Source organism: Mirounga leonina, unplaced genomic scaffold (genome assembly GCF_011800145.1).
Source record: "Mirounga leonina isolate KUSES-001 unplaced genomic scaffold, KU_Mleo_1.0 Mir_115, whole genome shotgun sequence".
Lineage (NCBI taxonomy): Eukaryota > Metazoa > Chordata > Mammalia > Carnivora > Phocidae > Mirounga > Mirounga leonina.
The window spans coordinates 15,531,472-15,549,816 of NW_023270268.1; the positions used below are offsets into that span (position 1 = coordinate 15,531,472).

The 18,345-nt window shown below is 39.6% G+C and overlaps 1 protein-coding gene across 6 annotated transcripts in view; it reads left to right on the forward strand.

Moving 5' to 3' along the window:
• Window positions 1-325: 325 nt before the first annotated feature.
• The window catches only part of SLC4A7 (solute carrier family 4 member 7), a 107,278-nt gene continuing 89,258 nt past the window's right edge, over window positions 326-18,345 (forward strand). For all 6 annotated transcript variants that reach the window (XM_034993504.1, XM_034993461.1, XM_034993491.1 and 3 more), the window contains exon 1: window positions 326-590. In XM_034993504.1, coding sequence (XP_034849395.1) covers window positions 543-590 — 48 coding nt within the window. In that variant the 5' untranslated portion in view covers window positions 326-542. The remainder of the gene's footprint in view (window positions 591-18,345) is intronic.

An 18,345-nucleotide genomic window follows, 5' to 3' on the forward strand; every position in this document is an offset into this window, starting at 1 on the left:
AGAGGGGCGGAGCTTCCTGAGGAGGTGGCGGGGGGTGGTGCATGAGGAACTCTGCGAGCCGCCTATTGGCTGGAACAAATGCCCGTCCCGCTTCCCTCCCTCCCCTTGTTTGGGTGGCCTCCCGGCAGGGCCGGCGGACGCGCAGAGCAGGCTGGCGGTGCCAAACTGGCAGGGGGCGTGGCGAGGGAGGCGGGGAGGGGGCGTGTCGGGGCGGGACCCGGGCGCCGCGCACGTCACGGCCTGCGGCCCCGCCCCCAGGCCCTACGCGGCTTACTCCTCCTTCCCCTCCTAGACCTCCCGCTCGCTCAGTTCTCGCTCCACGTTCCACGCCGCGGCCTCGCTCCCCCGCGAGAGCTAGCTCTGCGGCAGCCGCTCGCACACGCCGCCCGCATCTACCGCGCACAGCTCTCCCCACGCGCGCGCCTCGCTCACGGACGCACGTTCGTTTTCCCTTGCGCGCCCGGGTCTCGGCGGCGGCGGCGGCGGCGGGCGGACCGCGCGGGGCAGCTCCATAGCGGCCGCCGCGGGCTGGCGGGCTGGCCATGGAGGCTGATGGGGCCGGCGAGCAGATGAGACCGCTACTCACCCGGGTAACGAGCAGGGTGAGGGCGCCGCGGGCGGCGGGGCCCCTCGGCGGGAGGGGGGGCGGCGCGGAACCGGGGAGACAAAGGCGGGGGCGCGGCGGGCGTCGCGGTCCGGCCACTTCGCCCCGGCCCCGGAGCCCCTCCGCCGCCCCGCAGCCGGCGCTCCTCGCCATCCCCTTTGTGTGGCCGCCCAGGGCGCCGGTGCGAGGGGGCGACGGCGGCGGCGCCCAGGAGGCCCGAGTGGGGGCAGCCGGCAGCGCGCCGCGGGCATCCTAGCCGCCCGCATCCTCGGCGTGGCTCCGGCGAGACCCCGGCACCCCGTGGGACCATCCGTCCGCCCTTGACCCCGACCATCTCTTCCTTTCTCCCCTCAGCGCTCGTCTCCCTTATTCCCGGGTGGTCTCCCCAGCCCGGGTCTTCGTTCCGGTTGCCTTGGCGCTGGAGTTCAGATTAGCCCCTCCAAAACCCGTCTTTTTTCTCCCTCCAAGCGCGGCTCCACCTGTTTCTAGCCTCAGGCAGTGGTGAAGAGTTGGGGTGAATCTTTTCCTTTCTTTCGCGTCTCCCTATCAGGTCCGCGAGGTGTGCTTTGTTCGGTGAGTTCTCCGGCCGCGTGGACGAGCTGCCTTCGCGGCCAAGGCTGCTTTTCGCTGCTGACTCTGCCTGGTCCGCCTCCTCCTCTTTTGGCGAGAACGAGGGGAGTATCCTCCTGCCGCAGGCCAAGTAGAAAGAGGAAAGTGTCTTGAGCCCTCTGAGCTGCTCCTTCTTTCATCAGCCTAGCAAAATCCCGTATCCCGGTGGCTTTGGCTTCAGGATTCGAGGAGAGTGGGGTGGGCTTTTAGAAGGCCCGCGTTCCCGTTTAGGATGCTGGACCGGCGGCCCATGCTCGAGAAACTGACTTCCTGCTTTCATGTAGAATGCATGTGTGCCCACAGTTGTGATTCTCTTCTCCCTTCGTAGTTCCTGACTCAAAGGGCATGGAAGTGTTCTGAATTTTCCGACTTCCAATTCTTACTCTGTGACCAGCAAAGGAGGCATGGTTGCAGTGAAAATTTTCCAGTCTTTCACAACTAGCAGGAAAATTGCTTTTTGTGTGTTTTTATTCAAGAGTTTTCTTTAACCAGCTCCCCCCTCACCCCCTCACCCCCGGCCAATCTTTTTAAAGAGTATTGTTAAGGCCCTGGAGAGTAGTCATGCATTATTACTTCAGTATGTTCACTTACAAATTCTCAAAACATGGAGGAAAACGGAGTCTCCAGACCGTGAAGTCATTTAGCAGTGGTTTTGGGGAAGATCAGGTCGCAGTGATGGTAGTGGAATACTGGAAACTCGTTCTGAGGAATCTTCAGTAATTCTTAGTGTGACATTTGAATAAGCTGCGTTTCGGAGGTTTTTCTTTTTTTTTTTTTTAAGCACTTTCTCTGTTAATGTATATCAAATACAGTGTTGTCCTTAAATTTATTATTTGCAAATTTTCAATTCAGAGCAGTTAAAGAACATTCTAGTTTTCATAAAGCTGGACGGAAACTGTGTCTTCTCAAATATTGTCTACTTAGCTAGCAAAAGAAGCATGGTAATGCTATTGCCTTCCAGATCAGTGATTCATTCATTCATTGTAATAACACTTAGAACCTATTTTGTAGTATCCAGCAAGACAGAACCAGCTCTGCTTTAATAGAGCTTACATTCAAATGAATGACAAAGGAACTATCAAGCACTTATTAATGGCATGGCGGAGGAACACTTCGGAAGGGTATACCTCCTAAACCTTTGGGAAGATAAGACTTGGCTACAGTAAACATGTATGAATCAGTAGTAGAAATCAAATATAATAAGCTATCACAGCAGACAGTCTAAAAACAGAATGGGAGAACAGGAAAACTGTTGGTTTAAGTATTACCGAACACTGTAACTTAAAAACTGGGAGGAGAGGAAATGTTTGCATCGATAGTTACTTTTTCTCATCAGTTTTCCCCTGGAAAAGTCATAAAAATGGAAGATTATGATATTCATCAGTCATTTTTTCTTTAACAGGCAACTACTTGGCATAGCCAAAAAAGTAGAATAAAATTAATATTCATAAAATACTATCTTGGGTATGTGATTATGCAAAATTTTTGAATAAATTGGTGGCAGTTTATATTGCTCTGAAACGAGCCCATCTGTTCCATAATTTAGGCTCTGAGGTTTCTTCTGCTTCTAAAATTCCGTTCTTTTCATTGATCATGGTTTTGGGATAGGAGGAAAGTCATTTAAATTTTATAGAAATGCAACTTTGTTTGCTTTGCTACAAAAACTTATTGCAGGCCTCCCTTAGAATTGACTTGAACTATCAGTCTTATTTTTTGGTATTAAATATTCCGTTACTGTTTAGAAGGTTCCCAAGTTTTGACAAGTGTTTATTCTTGTAAGCAGTACATTACTTAACACGGTTCTGTTACCACTGAAGTTTTTGGGCTGTTTCATGAATTTTGTTGTTTTACAATTTCATTCATTTTATGGGTATTAAATTATCTCCCAGGTGCCAGGCGCTGAGGATATGGGCACACAAGGTAGAATCCTGATCTCATTGAGTTTATTTTGGCATGTGTAGTGAACACTGTGATAGTATTTGCATTCCTGCTAATTCCATTTGTGAGTGCCAGTTGAAACATTTTCCTGAGTCCATTAGAAATACTTTTTAAAAAGTAATCATTCAATAAATAAAAGATAGTAACAACCTAGTGTGAGTTCAGTGGTGATTGGCAAGTAGAAGGTTTTTTGGTGGGTCTGTAAGTAAGCATACTCTTTGGGATCTGTGGTTAGGTATTGATAACTCTGGAGATAATATGTACCCAGGCATAGTATCAGAATTTTCGTTACCTTTTTGCCTTTAGTTGGTTTCTCTGCATCACAGTCCATAGAGTTGTAATAAAGGGAGAGACAGAAATCTCATCTGTCCAAATGAAACTGTAGGACAATTGAGTTGGATTGAAGAATTGTTTTATTTGGTAATTGAGACTGAGAAGTACAGAGGTTTTCTTCTAAGAGAGCTTACGGCATGAAAATTAGAATGTTTTGTGACACTAGTCTTCTGTTACTTGAGTAGGTTAAAATCGAAAGCCAAAGTAACCTGTTGTTAGAGGAACCTGGTTTATTTTAGTGGTATGTGGTATGCTAACCAGTATATTTTAAAGCCTTAGTAGTTAAACTTGTCAACATCCTGTAATGGGTTGTTTTTCTTCCTCTTTCCTTCCCCTTCTTTCTTACTGTATTTTACCCACAAATATGATCTTAAAGTGGATAGAATCTGCAGCTGACAAAATGGACCATTTACATAAAAGGAGCATACAGATGATTCAGAGGGTTAGTGTTATAGACAGTGTGACTTTTGATTTATATTATAGCTTCCTCTTGCTGACTATAGATTCTTCTATAGTTATCTGCTTTTTATGGATACAGTATTTCCAATTTTGCAATAAGCATGTATCAGTAATAAAGATCAGTGTTTATCTATGTAAAGGTGCAACAACCTGCCTGGCTGCTTTTAAGCCCAGTTTTGAACCAAGAGAATTTTTAGTTCCTGTACAAAGCAGGTACCTATCTCAGTATTTTAGCTTACAATGAAGTTTGCTTCTGTTTTTGTTTAGTAAATTACTTCATGTATTTTGTTGAGTAATATTCACTGAATTTTATAACTTGGGGAGGCTTTTAGGATTATTTGTAATTATGATGATAATAAACCATGAAGGGGTCTATGTTTGGCATGGTGTTAGGATAGTGTTTGGTAGTGTTGCTGTTAACAGTCTTCCTGAGGGCACAGGAGTTAGCATCCTGGAGTAGTGCTAGGTTTCCTAAATTAGCGACTCTTCACTTCATAGGCTAGACATTTTTAATGACTTCTGTAAGTTGAGAGTGGCCAAACACTTTTTTTTCTTCAGTGCTTGGTTTAGGAAGATAATGTGATCATGACATAAATATGCACTTTTATCGGGAGCTGATCTGCCAGTACAGAAAGGTTGTAGTTTGGCTTTTATACGCAGATTTTCATATTTACTCCAAAGAAGATATTTTTAAATATTTTAATTTTTATTAAGCCGTAGTTTGGATTTTAATAAGTCTAAACAGTTTTTGTTTCAACAATATCCAAGTGAAGCGTAAAGCATAATCTGCCTTTTCATAATGAAATAGAAAAGATACTTTAATATTTAAGTATTTTTCTTTTGTAGAGAATATATAGATTAGCATCATTGGTTTTTATTTTGTTTACATGTCGGACAGTATAGAATTGTCCTCTCTTTCTGGAGTTCAGGACTGTACTGCTTCTTTTTTGTCAGATTGCCTAATTTGGAGAAGCTGTTGAGTTATATGTCATCCCTGACTAGGAACTTGGGAATTGGATATACCTTTGAAAATGGATTCACATGTGCAGCGTGCCTGTACTTTATATTATAGAATGGACTGTGGACTGGTTTCTCAGAAGAGCATGAGAAAGGAAAACATGATACTTATAATCTCTTTTTCTCATAATTTGCCATAGCATATAATTAACACTTGGTGCTTTTATGCTTGGTGCATGTTCTTTTATATACAGATTGTTTTCAGCTTGATACCATTCTTTATTCTGGAAAATACTGAAGATACTTACACAGATCTTACCTTAGAAATTGATGTTTTCAACAAAGATAGGAATAGAGCAAATTTATATGTAGTAGACTCGCTTCCCATCGAGTTCCATGGTAGTATTTGGAGAGGTTTTCATTAAGAAAAAAAAGTTCTCTTAAGAAACAAATTTTTGAGCGGTGCCTGGGTGGTTCAGTCAGTTAAGCATCCGACTCTTGATTTCAGCTCAGGTCATGATCTCAGGGTTGTGAGATCGAGCCCCCCTATCTGGTTCCATGCTGGGTGTGGAACCTGCTTAAGATTCTTTCTTTCCCTCTAAAAAAAAAAAGAAAGAAAGAAAGAAGGAAACAAATTTTTTTAAAAAAAGATTTATTTGAGAGAGTGTGCACACATGGAATGGGCAGGGGGGAGGGGTGGAGGGAGAAGCAGACTCCCCACTGAGTGGGGAACGCCTCTTGGGCTCCATCCCTGGACCTTGGGATCATGACCTGAGCCAAAGGCTGTCACTTAACGGACTGAGCCACCCAGGCGCCCCAACAAATTTTTGATAAGAATTTAAATTAGAAATTTCCATTCTATTATAGTTTGGCTACTGGGATGTCGTCGTGATCTAGAAAAACATCTTTTCTTTTTTACAATTGTAGCACTTTTTAATATTTGCCATGGGTGGGTGGGGTTTGGGGGGGAAGGGTCAGGGAATGGAGGGAAGAAGGGTATTACTGGACTGTGTTTGTCTGAATTACAACAGATGCCCCTTGTAGGCAGATTCAGACTTTAGCACCAGGCTCCGTGAGAGGAGCCTGGTCTGCGCTTCAGTCCCCACCGGCCCTCTCTGAATGCCCTTCTGCCTTTCTGTAGGGTACCAATCCCAAATCGGATGTGGTAGCCCCGCATTTGTCACGTTTTCAATTTAATACTTCTGTCCTAATCATTTTGCCTACTGGACTATCATCATGCTTGGGGATTCTTTGCTCTCCATTTTAAATTCCCAGAATTTTTTTTTCTCCTCTGGGCATTCACATTGTCAGTTCAGATCTGCAACAGAATTATATTTCTGGTACATATTGCTGTCTAATGTGAAATGTATTGCATTCTGAAAATCCTGGATGTTAAACTCATATTGTACAAAATGAATTAAAGACCAACTTTTTTAAGAGAGACATCTGTAAAAATCAGACTACAACCCCTCGTGACAGTTCCCACAATTATTTAGTAGAATTTACTTTGCTTGGTACCATTAATTGTTAAACATGATCCCTTTGAGTGTGCCTTGTTTGCTTTGCACCAAGGTACACTGCATGGTGAATTCTCTTGTGTTTTTTCATTAGCTCTGGGTTCTGTCCTAACATTTGGAGTATTAATGGTGCCACAGATAACATAGCACTTCTATTCAAAGTTGCTTCCAAAGTAGATAAGACCATGGGGACTGTGGTCCATGAATCCCCAGAAACTGAAAAATTTTATGCTTGTATCCATTCTTTCTGGGAGAGGGTCAAATGGCTTTACATTCAGATCTCAAAGGGGTTTATAATCCAAAAAGTAGTGAAGGAATGCCTAGTCTGAAAATTAGCTCAGCTGGCTTTCTTAGACGTTCACAGAAGTCTTATATTTTGCTTAAATAGATGACAGTAATGATTATATTATAACCCCGGTATCTGCTAAAGTTTGTTTTGGGGAATATTTCGTCTATAGCAGGTTTTGCCAATTAAGTTTGGGAAATGTCACACACTATACTTTTCAGAGATTCATAATGCATAATGGTGTATTAAAGGCGCTGAGAAATCCTTTAATAAATACATTAAACTTCGATGGGGAGAGAATATAGTCGTGTGAAATGGAAATTTCTGATGGTTCTTACAAAATATGAACAGTAGGTCACTAATCTCCCCTAATACAGGTCTAAGAAAGCAAATCCTGTGATAGTGATAATTCACTTTGTTACAGTAGCAGGAGAGATTTGAAAAGTATCACTTAGGAAGACGCTTTGGAAGCAACCTGATAAGGTCTGGTTGAATAAATTATGGTATAGCCACAGAGTGAGGTACTACTATAAAAAAAGAGTAAGATCTCTTTGTGCTGATGTGGACAGATCTCTAGGATAAATTGATTAAAAAAGGCAAAGTGAGTGACAGAGGGCACTCTACAGTGCCTTTTCTTTAAGGGGATAATAAGAATGTATATTTGTATTTACTAGTATTTTTATAAATACACGGGAAAGGAAAACGAAAAACCAACAAAAAATGGTTGCCATGAAAGGTATGAGGGAACAGGAATTGAGGCAGGAGTGGGAGCAAAACTTTAATACATACCTTTCTATGTAGTTTTGGTTTTTGAACTGTGCAAACACAGTATCTATTCAGTAATATAGAAGGGATGGTTTTTTATATTACTTTATGTCATGGGTTAACATCTAGCTATTTCATGAGTGACTTGGTATAATTTTATATGATATCGGCTGCTTAATTTTTCATGTTAAAGAGGCACCATATGAATGGCAGAGTTGTTAATACATGCCTATCAGTAAAAGCACATACTACATGCCTAGCTCTGTTACTGAATCCTTTGGCAGCTTTGAGTTTGCGTGGTATTGATCCTCCTCTCACTTTCAACTCCTCTCTCTCCAGGGATTTAGATTGTGGAGGAGTAGGTAGAAGGCATGATGTGGGAAGAAACTGAAGGTGCCTTAGGCATAGGAAAGAACTGCTTGGTTATACATATTCTTTTTTTTTTTTTTTTTCAGATTTTATTTATTTATTTGAGAGAGAGAGAATGAGAGACAGAGAGCACGAGAGGGAAGAGGGTTAGAGGGAGAAGCAGACCCCCCGCTGAGCAGGGAGCCCGATGCGGGACTCAATCCCGGGACTCCAGGATCATGACCTGAGCCGAAGGCAGTCGCTTAACCAACTGAGCCACCCAGGCGCCCGGTTATACATATTCTTAAACTTAGAATTTTCTTTCCATTTTTATACATACCTTCAATTGATGATCATAAGTGTTAAAAAAGAAATCATCCAGACTAATTACGATTAATTGTTGAGATTACAGCGGCACAGTTGGAGGGGCGCCACTCACACAGTTTTCCTGGTTTCGTTCTGGAAGGCACCGTTTACCTTGAGCGCGGTGTGACCACTTTCCATAGAGCTGTGCAGTGTAGCTGTGCAGTGAAGACAGCACTCCACCTATGGATTCTTCCTGTCGTCTGGACTCCATGTGAAATGTCAGTCCCTACATTTAAAACTAATTAAAAATAAGACTGAGAAATGATTTCTATTTAGCCGGTTTTTAGAAGCCAGTAATTTGGAAAAGAGAATCATTTTCTTCTCTTGAAAGTATTTTCATATTTATATTTGAGTGCAAACCTCAGTGGTATTCTGAGACTTCCCAGCACCCTCACATGGACTAATGAAACCTCTTCTAACGGAAGCGCTGGGTAAGGAGGAGGAATGCCATGATTCTCATATTGTTGTGAATTGCTAATGTAGGATTAATGATTTTGTCCTTTGCTCTGGGGCAAGTGAAGAACAGGTAACTAACTCTTTAGAGAAAGCTTTCTTTGAGGCATGCATTTTATTAGGTATCTTTTAGTCACTTATTATCCCTGTTACAGATGTGAACTCATAGGCAGAGAGATTTTCTGAAATTTCCCAGGCCATACAATTAGTAGGAGGCTAAGCTGAGATTTGAACTCACGGTTGTTGGCAAATCACTGCTGCTCCCTCTTTTTCCATTTCTCATTAGCCTAGAGTAGTCAGTGATCCCTGTTTGTCAGTACCATTTAGCATTAATCAAATTAGATAATTTTATGTGTATGGTACTTGAAAGCTCTATTTGTCTTAGATAATTATTTTTATATTTAAAAGTTTTTATTACTATAACTTTTGTGAATTTGTTGCTGATATTATGGAAACTAAATATTTCAAAGAAATTTGCCTCTTTGTCTCCAGATTCAAGGAATTTAATACATTCTTCTGGATAACTTTTGATTCCTCAATTAGGTCTATTCTGGGGTTTAACACATAGAAAGCATTCAATGACTATTTGTTCAGTGAATGAATATTAGGATAATATGAACTCCTAAGATTTGAAGTTGAATATGGTTAATTGTTTATAATCAATTAGTTAAGAAATCTTATCACTTTTATCTGGGGTGTTATCATCAAGGAAAAGACTCCTGCTTTGCTTGATGTAACTGCCAGTAGGAGAGAATATTTTTTGCCTTGGATCTATTAAGGGGAAATACTGAAGAAATACACTTCGGATTGATCCCAGAGTAAGAGTACTTAATATTTTTTTAAACTGCGTTATGATTTCAAGCAAGTGAATCTTAAGTACATTAAAATGAAAATTTTATGACTCTTAAGATACTTCACAAGTTCTAAATACATTAACATTTGCTTTATGAAAATCTGCGAGTTTTAATGTATACAATTATAAAAGGACCAATGGCAGGAAAAGGGATCTCAAACCCCAGATATGATGTCAGCTGTTAGATATATATTGGTTTGAAATTGTGCTATCTCTCTTAATTCATTAGGATTATTACTTACATAAAAAGTATATATTTTTTGTTCATTTGCTTTTAATTTTGTGATTTTGAGGTCCGTGGGCCCTCTTCCTTCCTGGACTCTGCCTCCCTAACTTCCAGGTCCATGCACCAGTGTTTGCATGGGTGCCATAATTGGCAGGTGCACTGACTCGGTAGAGCCCTTTCAGTAATATTCTGTATTTATTTTTGTTTTGCTTGTAATCGTTCCCAGATGACCTTATAATATGTTCAGGAGGAATTTCTTTATCCATTTTTGCACATACCATTAGCAGTATCCTCAGGATAAGGTTCTGTTGTGATCCTGTTTAAATCTGGGCAAGTTGGTCTCCCTTTTGTTAGGAATAAGGGATTCTTTCAGACTAAAAATAGGCCTTCATTTTGTCTTCCATTTTATTTTATTGAACTGTTTTTATTCAGTTAATAGGAAATTCACTAAACAACCACAAGGCCAAAACCTTATTTTCAGGACAAGGTAAAATTTGGAGTAGCCTAACCTTAGCCCCTGGTGTGACAAGTACGTGCTTGGGGTTCACACACACTGGGTTCCCATACGTAATCTGCCACCAGGTGGCCTTGGGCAACTAACATCTTTGAATCTCATTTTTCTCATCTATAAAATTGAAATTATAATACTTATAGGGCTTCTTCAGGATCAGGGAAAAGATGATACTGTGTATAAAATGCTGAATATGCCTGTGGGAACATGTAATTAGTAACCAACCTGTATTCTTATGAAATATCTCATATAACAGAATTCTAAAAGAATTAGTCTACATATTGACTGAAAAGAAATAGAAAATAGAGTCTTGACTATCCTCTGGCATTGAGATAGTCTGGATAGCTCTGTGGGAGGGGGTTAGGTATTAGGAAAATCTGTCTTCTACCTGTATTTTTCCTTTACTCTCACATGACTGCCATGTTGACTTTCCTCTCACCACACTTCTGACAACAGCTGTGGGAGGGGGTGTTTCCTCTTACCAAGAAGTTCTGTGACACGAGCTGGGTATCCTGCAATTTAACTCAATTCTGTCACTATCTACCTAGAGGTAGCATCTGATCCCCAGGTTAAATACCCCGACTCACACAGCTGCTCCCTCAGATGCCAGTGGCCAGTCCAGGTTATCACGTGTCCTTCTGACTGACAGCTAGAAAGCGAGGTTCCCCTGTCCCTGCTTAGATTCGATTGATATGCTAGAGCAGCTCACAGACCTCAGAAAAACAGTTTATTTACTGTTTGCCAGTTTATTCTAAAAGGATATGATAAAGGACATAGATGAACATCCAGATGGATGAGATGCACAGGGCAAGGGGTTGTGGAGCTTCCATCGATCTCTTAGAGTGCCACTCTCCCAGCACTTCCACCCACCTGGAGGCTCTCCAGGCCTTGTACTTGGGGAGTTTTATGGAGGCTTCATCGAGTTGGCATGACAGTCATTAACTCCATTTCCAGCCCCTCTCCCCTCTCCAGAGAATGGGGTTGGGGCTGAATTCCGAGCTTCTAACCATGACCAGCCCCCATCCAGGAGTCACCTCAGTAGAACAAGAGACCCTGCTGTCATCCAGGAAATGCCACGGGATTTAAGAGTTCTCTGTCAGGAATCAGGGACAAAATGTTTAGAAGTTTAAAACATAGATTATTTTCATATTTAACCATTTGACAAAACATTTAAAATGTAATATATGTCTTTCCTTTTAAAAATAGAGTACTGATTACTAGTATTAGACTGTTGTGGTCTTTTTAAATCTTTAATTATTTTCTTTTGACATTGGATTTCTTATGTGTTATGGATTTGTTATAGATAACAAATGAAATCATGTAGTTATTTAAACAGGGAAGGGGAGGAGAAGGGTTTTCTGTTATGTCACTCTGTGACACCAATTTTACCTCCTCGGATGGTCTTCTGATTCTTGGCTTGTTATAGATAGCTGAGATTGCTAAATAGCTTAATTCTGTTCTGATGAGATATTCCTGTATCGTCTTGTCACTGTTAGGCTTTCAGAATTCAGTCTGCAGGGTATTGCAGTATTAGGGGAGTTTAGCACACTGCTTGGCAGAGGAGGTTTAAGATGGTTCCTAATTGTTCTGCTAAGGCTCAATGACCAGAAATTTTATGAGTTTATAGTTTCATCTTAAATTTAATTATCATTTATATTATTTTTTCTGTAATCTGAAATAAGAATTACCATGTATTTAATTGGATAAAGTGAGGCTTCTGAATATATGTACACATACTTTCATTATGTATAAATGATTATATATTAATTTGAACCATTGAATCATTAAACAATTTAGAGATATTGAGGAATTTTTAGATTACTTGTAGCATTGAATTTTAATGGGTTATATTAGTTAAGTTAACATTCTATTACAAAAATGACTTCTCAAAAGGTCATTATTGTAGGAATTTTAAGGAGGTCAAATAAAGACTTTATTGTCAGTTGCTTTTTTTTTTTTTTGAGGTTGATGTTTTCTTCCATTTTTCAAGCTACTTCAAATCTGTTTTATTTTATTTTTAAATATTTGTTTATTTTAGAGAGAAAGAGCACAAGGTTGGGGGACTGGGGTGGGGTGAGGAGAGGAGGGAAAGGGAGAAGCAGGATCCCAGCTGAGCAGGAAGCCTGATGCGATGCCAGGCTTGATGCAGGTTTAAATCCCAGAACCCTGAGATCATGACCTGAGCTGAACGCAGATGCTTAACTGAGCTACCCAGTTGCCCCCAGATCTGTTTTAAAAACAATTTTGATAGATGTCAGATATAAATAAATGTAATTTTACTGATTAAAATGTATTTTAATATAATTTCATAGCAGAGTATGGGCCCTTCCAGAATTGGAATTCATTTTGGAGACGTGATGAAAGGTAGAAGATAAGGTCATAAAGGGAGTGAGGGAAAGAAGTTTTTTTTTTTAACTTATTTTTCATTTTTTTCCATTTTTAAAATTTAAATTCAGTTAATTAACATATAATGTATTATTGGTTTCAGAGGTAGAGGTCAGTGATTTATCAGTCTTATGTAATACCCAGTGCTCATTACATCATGTGCTCTCCTTAATATCCATCACCCAGTTACCCCAATCCCCCTCCCATCCAGCAACCCTCAATTTGTTTCCTATGATTAAGGGTCTCTTAACGGTTTGTCTCCCTCTCTGGCTTCATCTTGTTTTACTTTTTCCTCTCTTCCCTTATGATCCTCTGTTTTGTTTCTTAAATTCCACGTATCAGTGAGATCATATGATAATTGTCTTTCTCTGACTTTTTTCGCTTAGCATAATACCGTCTAGTTCTATCCAGTTGTTGCAAATGGCAAGATTTCATTTTTGTTGATGGCTGAGTAGTATTCCATTGTATATATATATACACACCACATCTTCTTTAGCCATTCATCTATTGATGGTCATCTGGGCTCTTTCCACAGTTTGGCTATTGTGGACATTGCTGCTATAAACATTGGAGTGCAGGTGCCCCTTTGGATCACTACATTTGTATTCTTGGGGTAAATACCCAGTAGTGCAATTGCTGGGTCATATAGTAGCTCTATTTTAAACTTTTTGAGGAACCTCCATACTGTTTTCTGGAGTGGCTGCACCAGCTTGCATTCCCACCAACAGTGTAAGATGGTCCCCCTTTCTCTGAGGGAAAGAAGTTTTAGATTAAATTTCATTGTTTCAGATCACAGTTAAAAAATACAAATTGCATGTTTTACATAATTGCATTTATACTCAATTTTTATATGTTAATTTATTTTGCTATCATCTCCTAATTGGGTTAAAAAGGTTAAGTGGTGAATGTTGAGTGGATTGGCCACTAGGGATTGTTTTATACTTAGAGTGCTAGTGCTTCCTCAGTTATGGTTGTGAACTTCAAATAGGGGCAGTTTGAGATTCTAATTTTTGGCAGTGAATCTCAAGATTATTGAGGGTTGCTGCATCTTCCTGCCTCTACAAGAGGTAGAGGTATCTGATTGGAGAAAAATTTTTGTAGAAAGCCCAAATGATATCATTTCAGCTTTATTTTTCAACCTGCCTCAAGAGAATGGCACATACATCATAATAAATGAGCATTGATAGACTAATTTTGGTTGGGCCTGTTGGTTAGTGGTTTTTTAGTGTTTAATGCCTTGAATTACTCCAGAGATAACAGCTTTTGCTATAGTTTGTTGTCTGTCATAAATGAAGTTGATCTTTGTGTTTTAGAGTGTAGGTCTAGGCCTTTAATCAGAACTTCACTCATGGTGTTGATTGTGATTTTACCCTTTTTCACTTTGTCCCCCATTATTCAAAATAGTTATGAAGCTAAAACCTTGACTAGCCTCTGCTTGTTCAACTTTTAAAGTAGGTATTGTTAAATAAAATTTAGGAAGGATTACCCCAAATGTTCATTCCCTGCATCTTCTCCTCACTGTTTTCCAGACTGTTGTAATTTATTAGTGATTTGCAAAAACAATTTATCGGGTTATCACAAGCATTAACAAAGTAAAGTAACAGTAGAAAATACCAAACAATACATTTGTGTGAATAATTGTTTTGTGAAGCTTTTGTTACATATACATACATAGATGTAAACAGATAACTGTGTATATTGTAGTCCTAGGGATTCCTATTAAAAGACAATCGGAAATCCATTTCTATAAGGTTAACATATGATACATTCTTTTGGGAATTATATTTACATATATATACATACACATATAATGTTTTTTCATTTAAAATTTTAACAAATCCAAATATCTAGATTAAACACTATTATTTGATGTCTAAGTTAATGCTACATCAAAAGGTTTTATATTGGTGAATTTAACTTCTGGTTCCATGTATAATAAATGAGGTATAATGAGGAAGAAGAACTTCCAACAGATTTTCCTCTGTTCAATTTTAAACTCTCATCAGCTGTTTAAGCCTTTAGGATCGTGGGCAAAAAAACCCAGAACAAAACATATATATATGTGTATGGGATATGTAAATAAAAAGTTTAGTCCGTTTAGTCAGTCTGACCCACAAGTATCGGAGATATTGTAATATTTTTAAGGAGATGATCATTTGGAAAGGACTTACATGGAACACTCAAAATCTTACCCTTAATACCTGAGCAATTGAATCAGTTCTCTATTGCTGTACATTAGCTACTTTGAGATTTTAAAAGAAGCAAGATGAGAAGCGTGGACTGGTTAATGGTATTAAACTGTAATTCTTTTGTTTTATGTGTATGTAAATACATAGAGACGGTTTGAAAGAAGACAAGTATTTATTGTATAGGATAATCCTTATAGACTTAGGTTTTTTTTGAAGAAAGATCTGAAGGAGATTCAGGTTTTTTTTGAAGAGAGATCTGAAGGAGATTCCATTTGGTTCAATAGTTTATTGATGTAGGAAAGAATGAGTCTGATTCTATTTGATAAGCTGTAATTTTTTTCTTAATCTCTACACCCAACATGGGGCTTTGAACTCACAACCCTGAGATCAAGAGTTGCATGTGCTACCATCAACTGAGCCAGCCAGGTGTCCCTGATTAACTATAATTTATCATTTATTTATTATATCATATCATTTTATATCATATCATTTATTATAAATGCAGATTAAGTATTAGTAAGAAAAGCAAAGTATGTTCCTTATTCCATTTTTTGTATGTATTTATTGGAAGGTGATTTAATATTGAATATTATTAATATTGAATATTGAAATACATAAAAATTAATATTGAATATCTTGGAGGTGGAATTTAAGGGTAAATAGAAGATTATTAGTTTTTGAAATTTTTACCTAGAGCATGTATTATTTTTGTAATAAAAAATATATATTGTTTTAAGTAAACTGTACCCCCAATGTGGGGCTTGAATTCAGTGACCCCGAGGTCAAGAGTTGCATGCTCTACTGATTGAGCCAGCTAGGTGCCCCTATAATAAAAATATTTTAAAGTATCTGAAGTTACTCTCTTACAGCCACTTCTTACCTAGATTCATTATTCCTAAAAGAGTTAAATTATTTTGTAGGGATTGAACAAAATGATCATTTTTGTTCACTGGATCATCATCTTAGCACCTTAGCAATGGCTTTAATTATTGACAGGTGTCTTGAGTTTTTAACTCTAAAGATGGTTGTAGTGAAAATTATTTTCATATAATTGAGATTTAGGCTCTTGATGAGTTTAAGTGTGTTTAGGCTTGGCTATCATCTTTTTTTTTTTTTTTTTTAAATTTATTTGACAGAGAGAGACATAGCTAGAGAGGGAACACAAGCAGGGGGAGTGGGAGAGGGAGAAGCAGGCTTCCTGCGGAGCAGGGAGCCCGATGTGGGGCTCGATCCCAGGACCCTGGGATCATGACCTGAGCCAAAGGCAGATGCTTAACGACCGAGCCACCAGGTGCCCCAGGCTTGGCTATCATCTTATGAGAGGTCCTCTAAATTACTTACGCCATTCTGGAACTGAGTTCCTTTACCAGGTTTTTAAGCCTCATCAGTGTTTGAGCTTTTGATGACTGTGAGAGAAGTCTTCAGTGGACCCAGTGTAGGAATATTTATCCTGTTTTACAGTGTTGTAGATGTGAGCTGGTTAACAGTATACTCCTATAATTCCTATTCTGTGAATCTTGAGGCTCCTCCAGTCACTTAACCTGCCTTCCATTTTTGTTTTTGTCTGTTGCCTGAATTTTCCTGTCCACTTTAGAATCCATGGCCCATATCTCCCGGCTTTGCCTTGTTGTTTGAGGACACTTATCATCATGTCTCTTGATATTAAGTATTTCAGTAAATTCCTAATTCTGTCAGTTTAACTGTGTTGGAGATACGTAGAACAGCTGGAAAATTAAGTTACCCAGCTTTATAGATTGGTACCCCTATATGTTGGTGTTTCTTTCCCTCTGGTTCCTCATCAAACAAAATACTCCTTTGTCTAATTCTCTCCTAGTCTCTCCAGTGGGCACATCAAACATTCTTGCTCTCTTCAGAATGTATCCTCTCACCCCTCAATCTTAGTAAATATTGCTACTTTCTTCACAGAGGCACTGGAGGAAACCAGAAGGATCTTCATCCACTGCTATTTCTACTTGGATAGCTCAGCTGGAACTTGTGGTGTCCTATGTAGGAGTTATCAAATCTTTTCTTCCTGTGTTTCTTATCTCAGTGAATGGCACACTGTCTATTTGGCTCAAATTTGAAAATGTGAGCATTGTTAGGACTTTTCTCTCCCTCTGCCCAAACCCCAAATCCAGTGGATTCAGCATCCTGACTATCTCTAATTGGTCTCCTTTCTTCATACTTCCTTTGATCTTCTTTTGCCTGGAATAATATAGTATCTTTCCAGTTGGCTTCCAGTGTTAAAAAGTTATTCAATGATGCTTGCTAAAGAAGGTAAAGCAGCCTTTATTTAAGGGAGACCATCATGATATTAGTGTAGGGACCACTACAGTGGAGGAGAGGGATTGGACCCAGCTCTGACTCTAATGAGGACAAGAGGCATTTATATCCAGGAAGCAGGGATGGGGGTCAGTGGATGGAAAATTACTAAGAGGAAACAGCAGAGGTAAGCGGATTCTTGTTAGACCAACTTGGCAGAATCTGGAAGGCAGGACAGGGTGGTAAGGTATCTAAGGTGGCCAGACACCAAGGGTGAGGGATTTTCATTAACGATTTATCAGGATTCTCACTCAGACTGGATTCTACAAGGACAGAGGGAAACCCCAGTTCTGCTTAGAGAAGCCTGATTAAAGTTCAGTCAAAGGAGAGAGTCTTTGTCACCAGTTTCTACACGGTTGCCTTGCTAGGGGGATCTTTGTACTAATGAATATACTCCCCTTTTTAAAGTCCATTGCTCTTAGGGTGAATCTAAAACTTACCTACGTACAAATATAGTGATCCGAAGGGGCACCTGCACTCCAATGTTTATAGCAGCAATGTCCACAATAGCCAAACTATGGAAAGAGCCCAGATATCCATCGACAGATGAATGGGTAAAGAAGATGTGGTGTGTGTGTGTGTGTGTGTTTTAAGTAAACTGTACTTATAGTGGAATACTACTGTACTACACACACAATGGAATACTACTCATCCATCAACAAAAATGAGATCTTGCCATTTGCAACGAAGTGGATGGAACTAGAGGGTATTATGCTAAGCGAAATAAGTCAATCAGAGAAAGACGGTTATATGATCTCACTCATGTGGAATTTAAGAAACAAAACAGAGGATCATAGGGGAAGGGAGGGAAAAATAAGAGGAAACCAGAGAGGGAGACAAGCGATAAGAGACTCTTAATCATAGGAAACAAACTGAAGGTTGCTGGAGGGGAGGGGGTTAAGGGGATGGGGTAACTGGTTGATGGACATTAAGGAGGGCATGTAATGTAATGAGCACTGGGTATTATATAAGACTGATGAATCACCGACCTCTACCTCTGAAACCAATAATACAGTATATGTTAATTGAATTTAAATTAAAAAAAGGGAAAGAAAAAAAAATAAAACTTATCTACACCCTGAAAGGTCTAGCCTTTTTCCCCTTCTCTACCTTTTTCTGTCTTAACTGCTCTTCCTCTTTTCTACATTTCAACCATAGTCAAATTTTTTTAATTATTTGAAACTACTAGACTTTCTCATCTCTGGGTTGGGGCATATGATATCC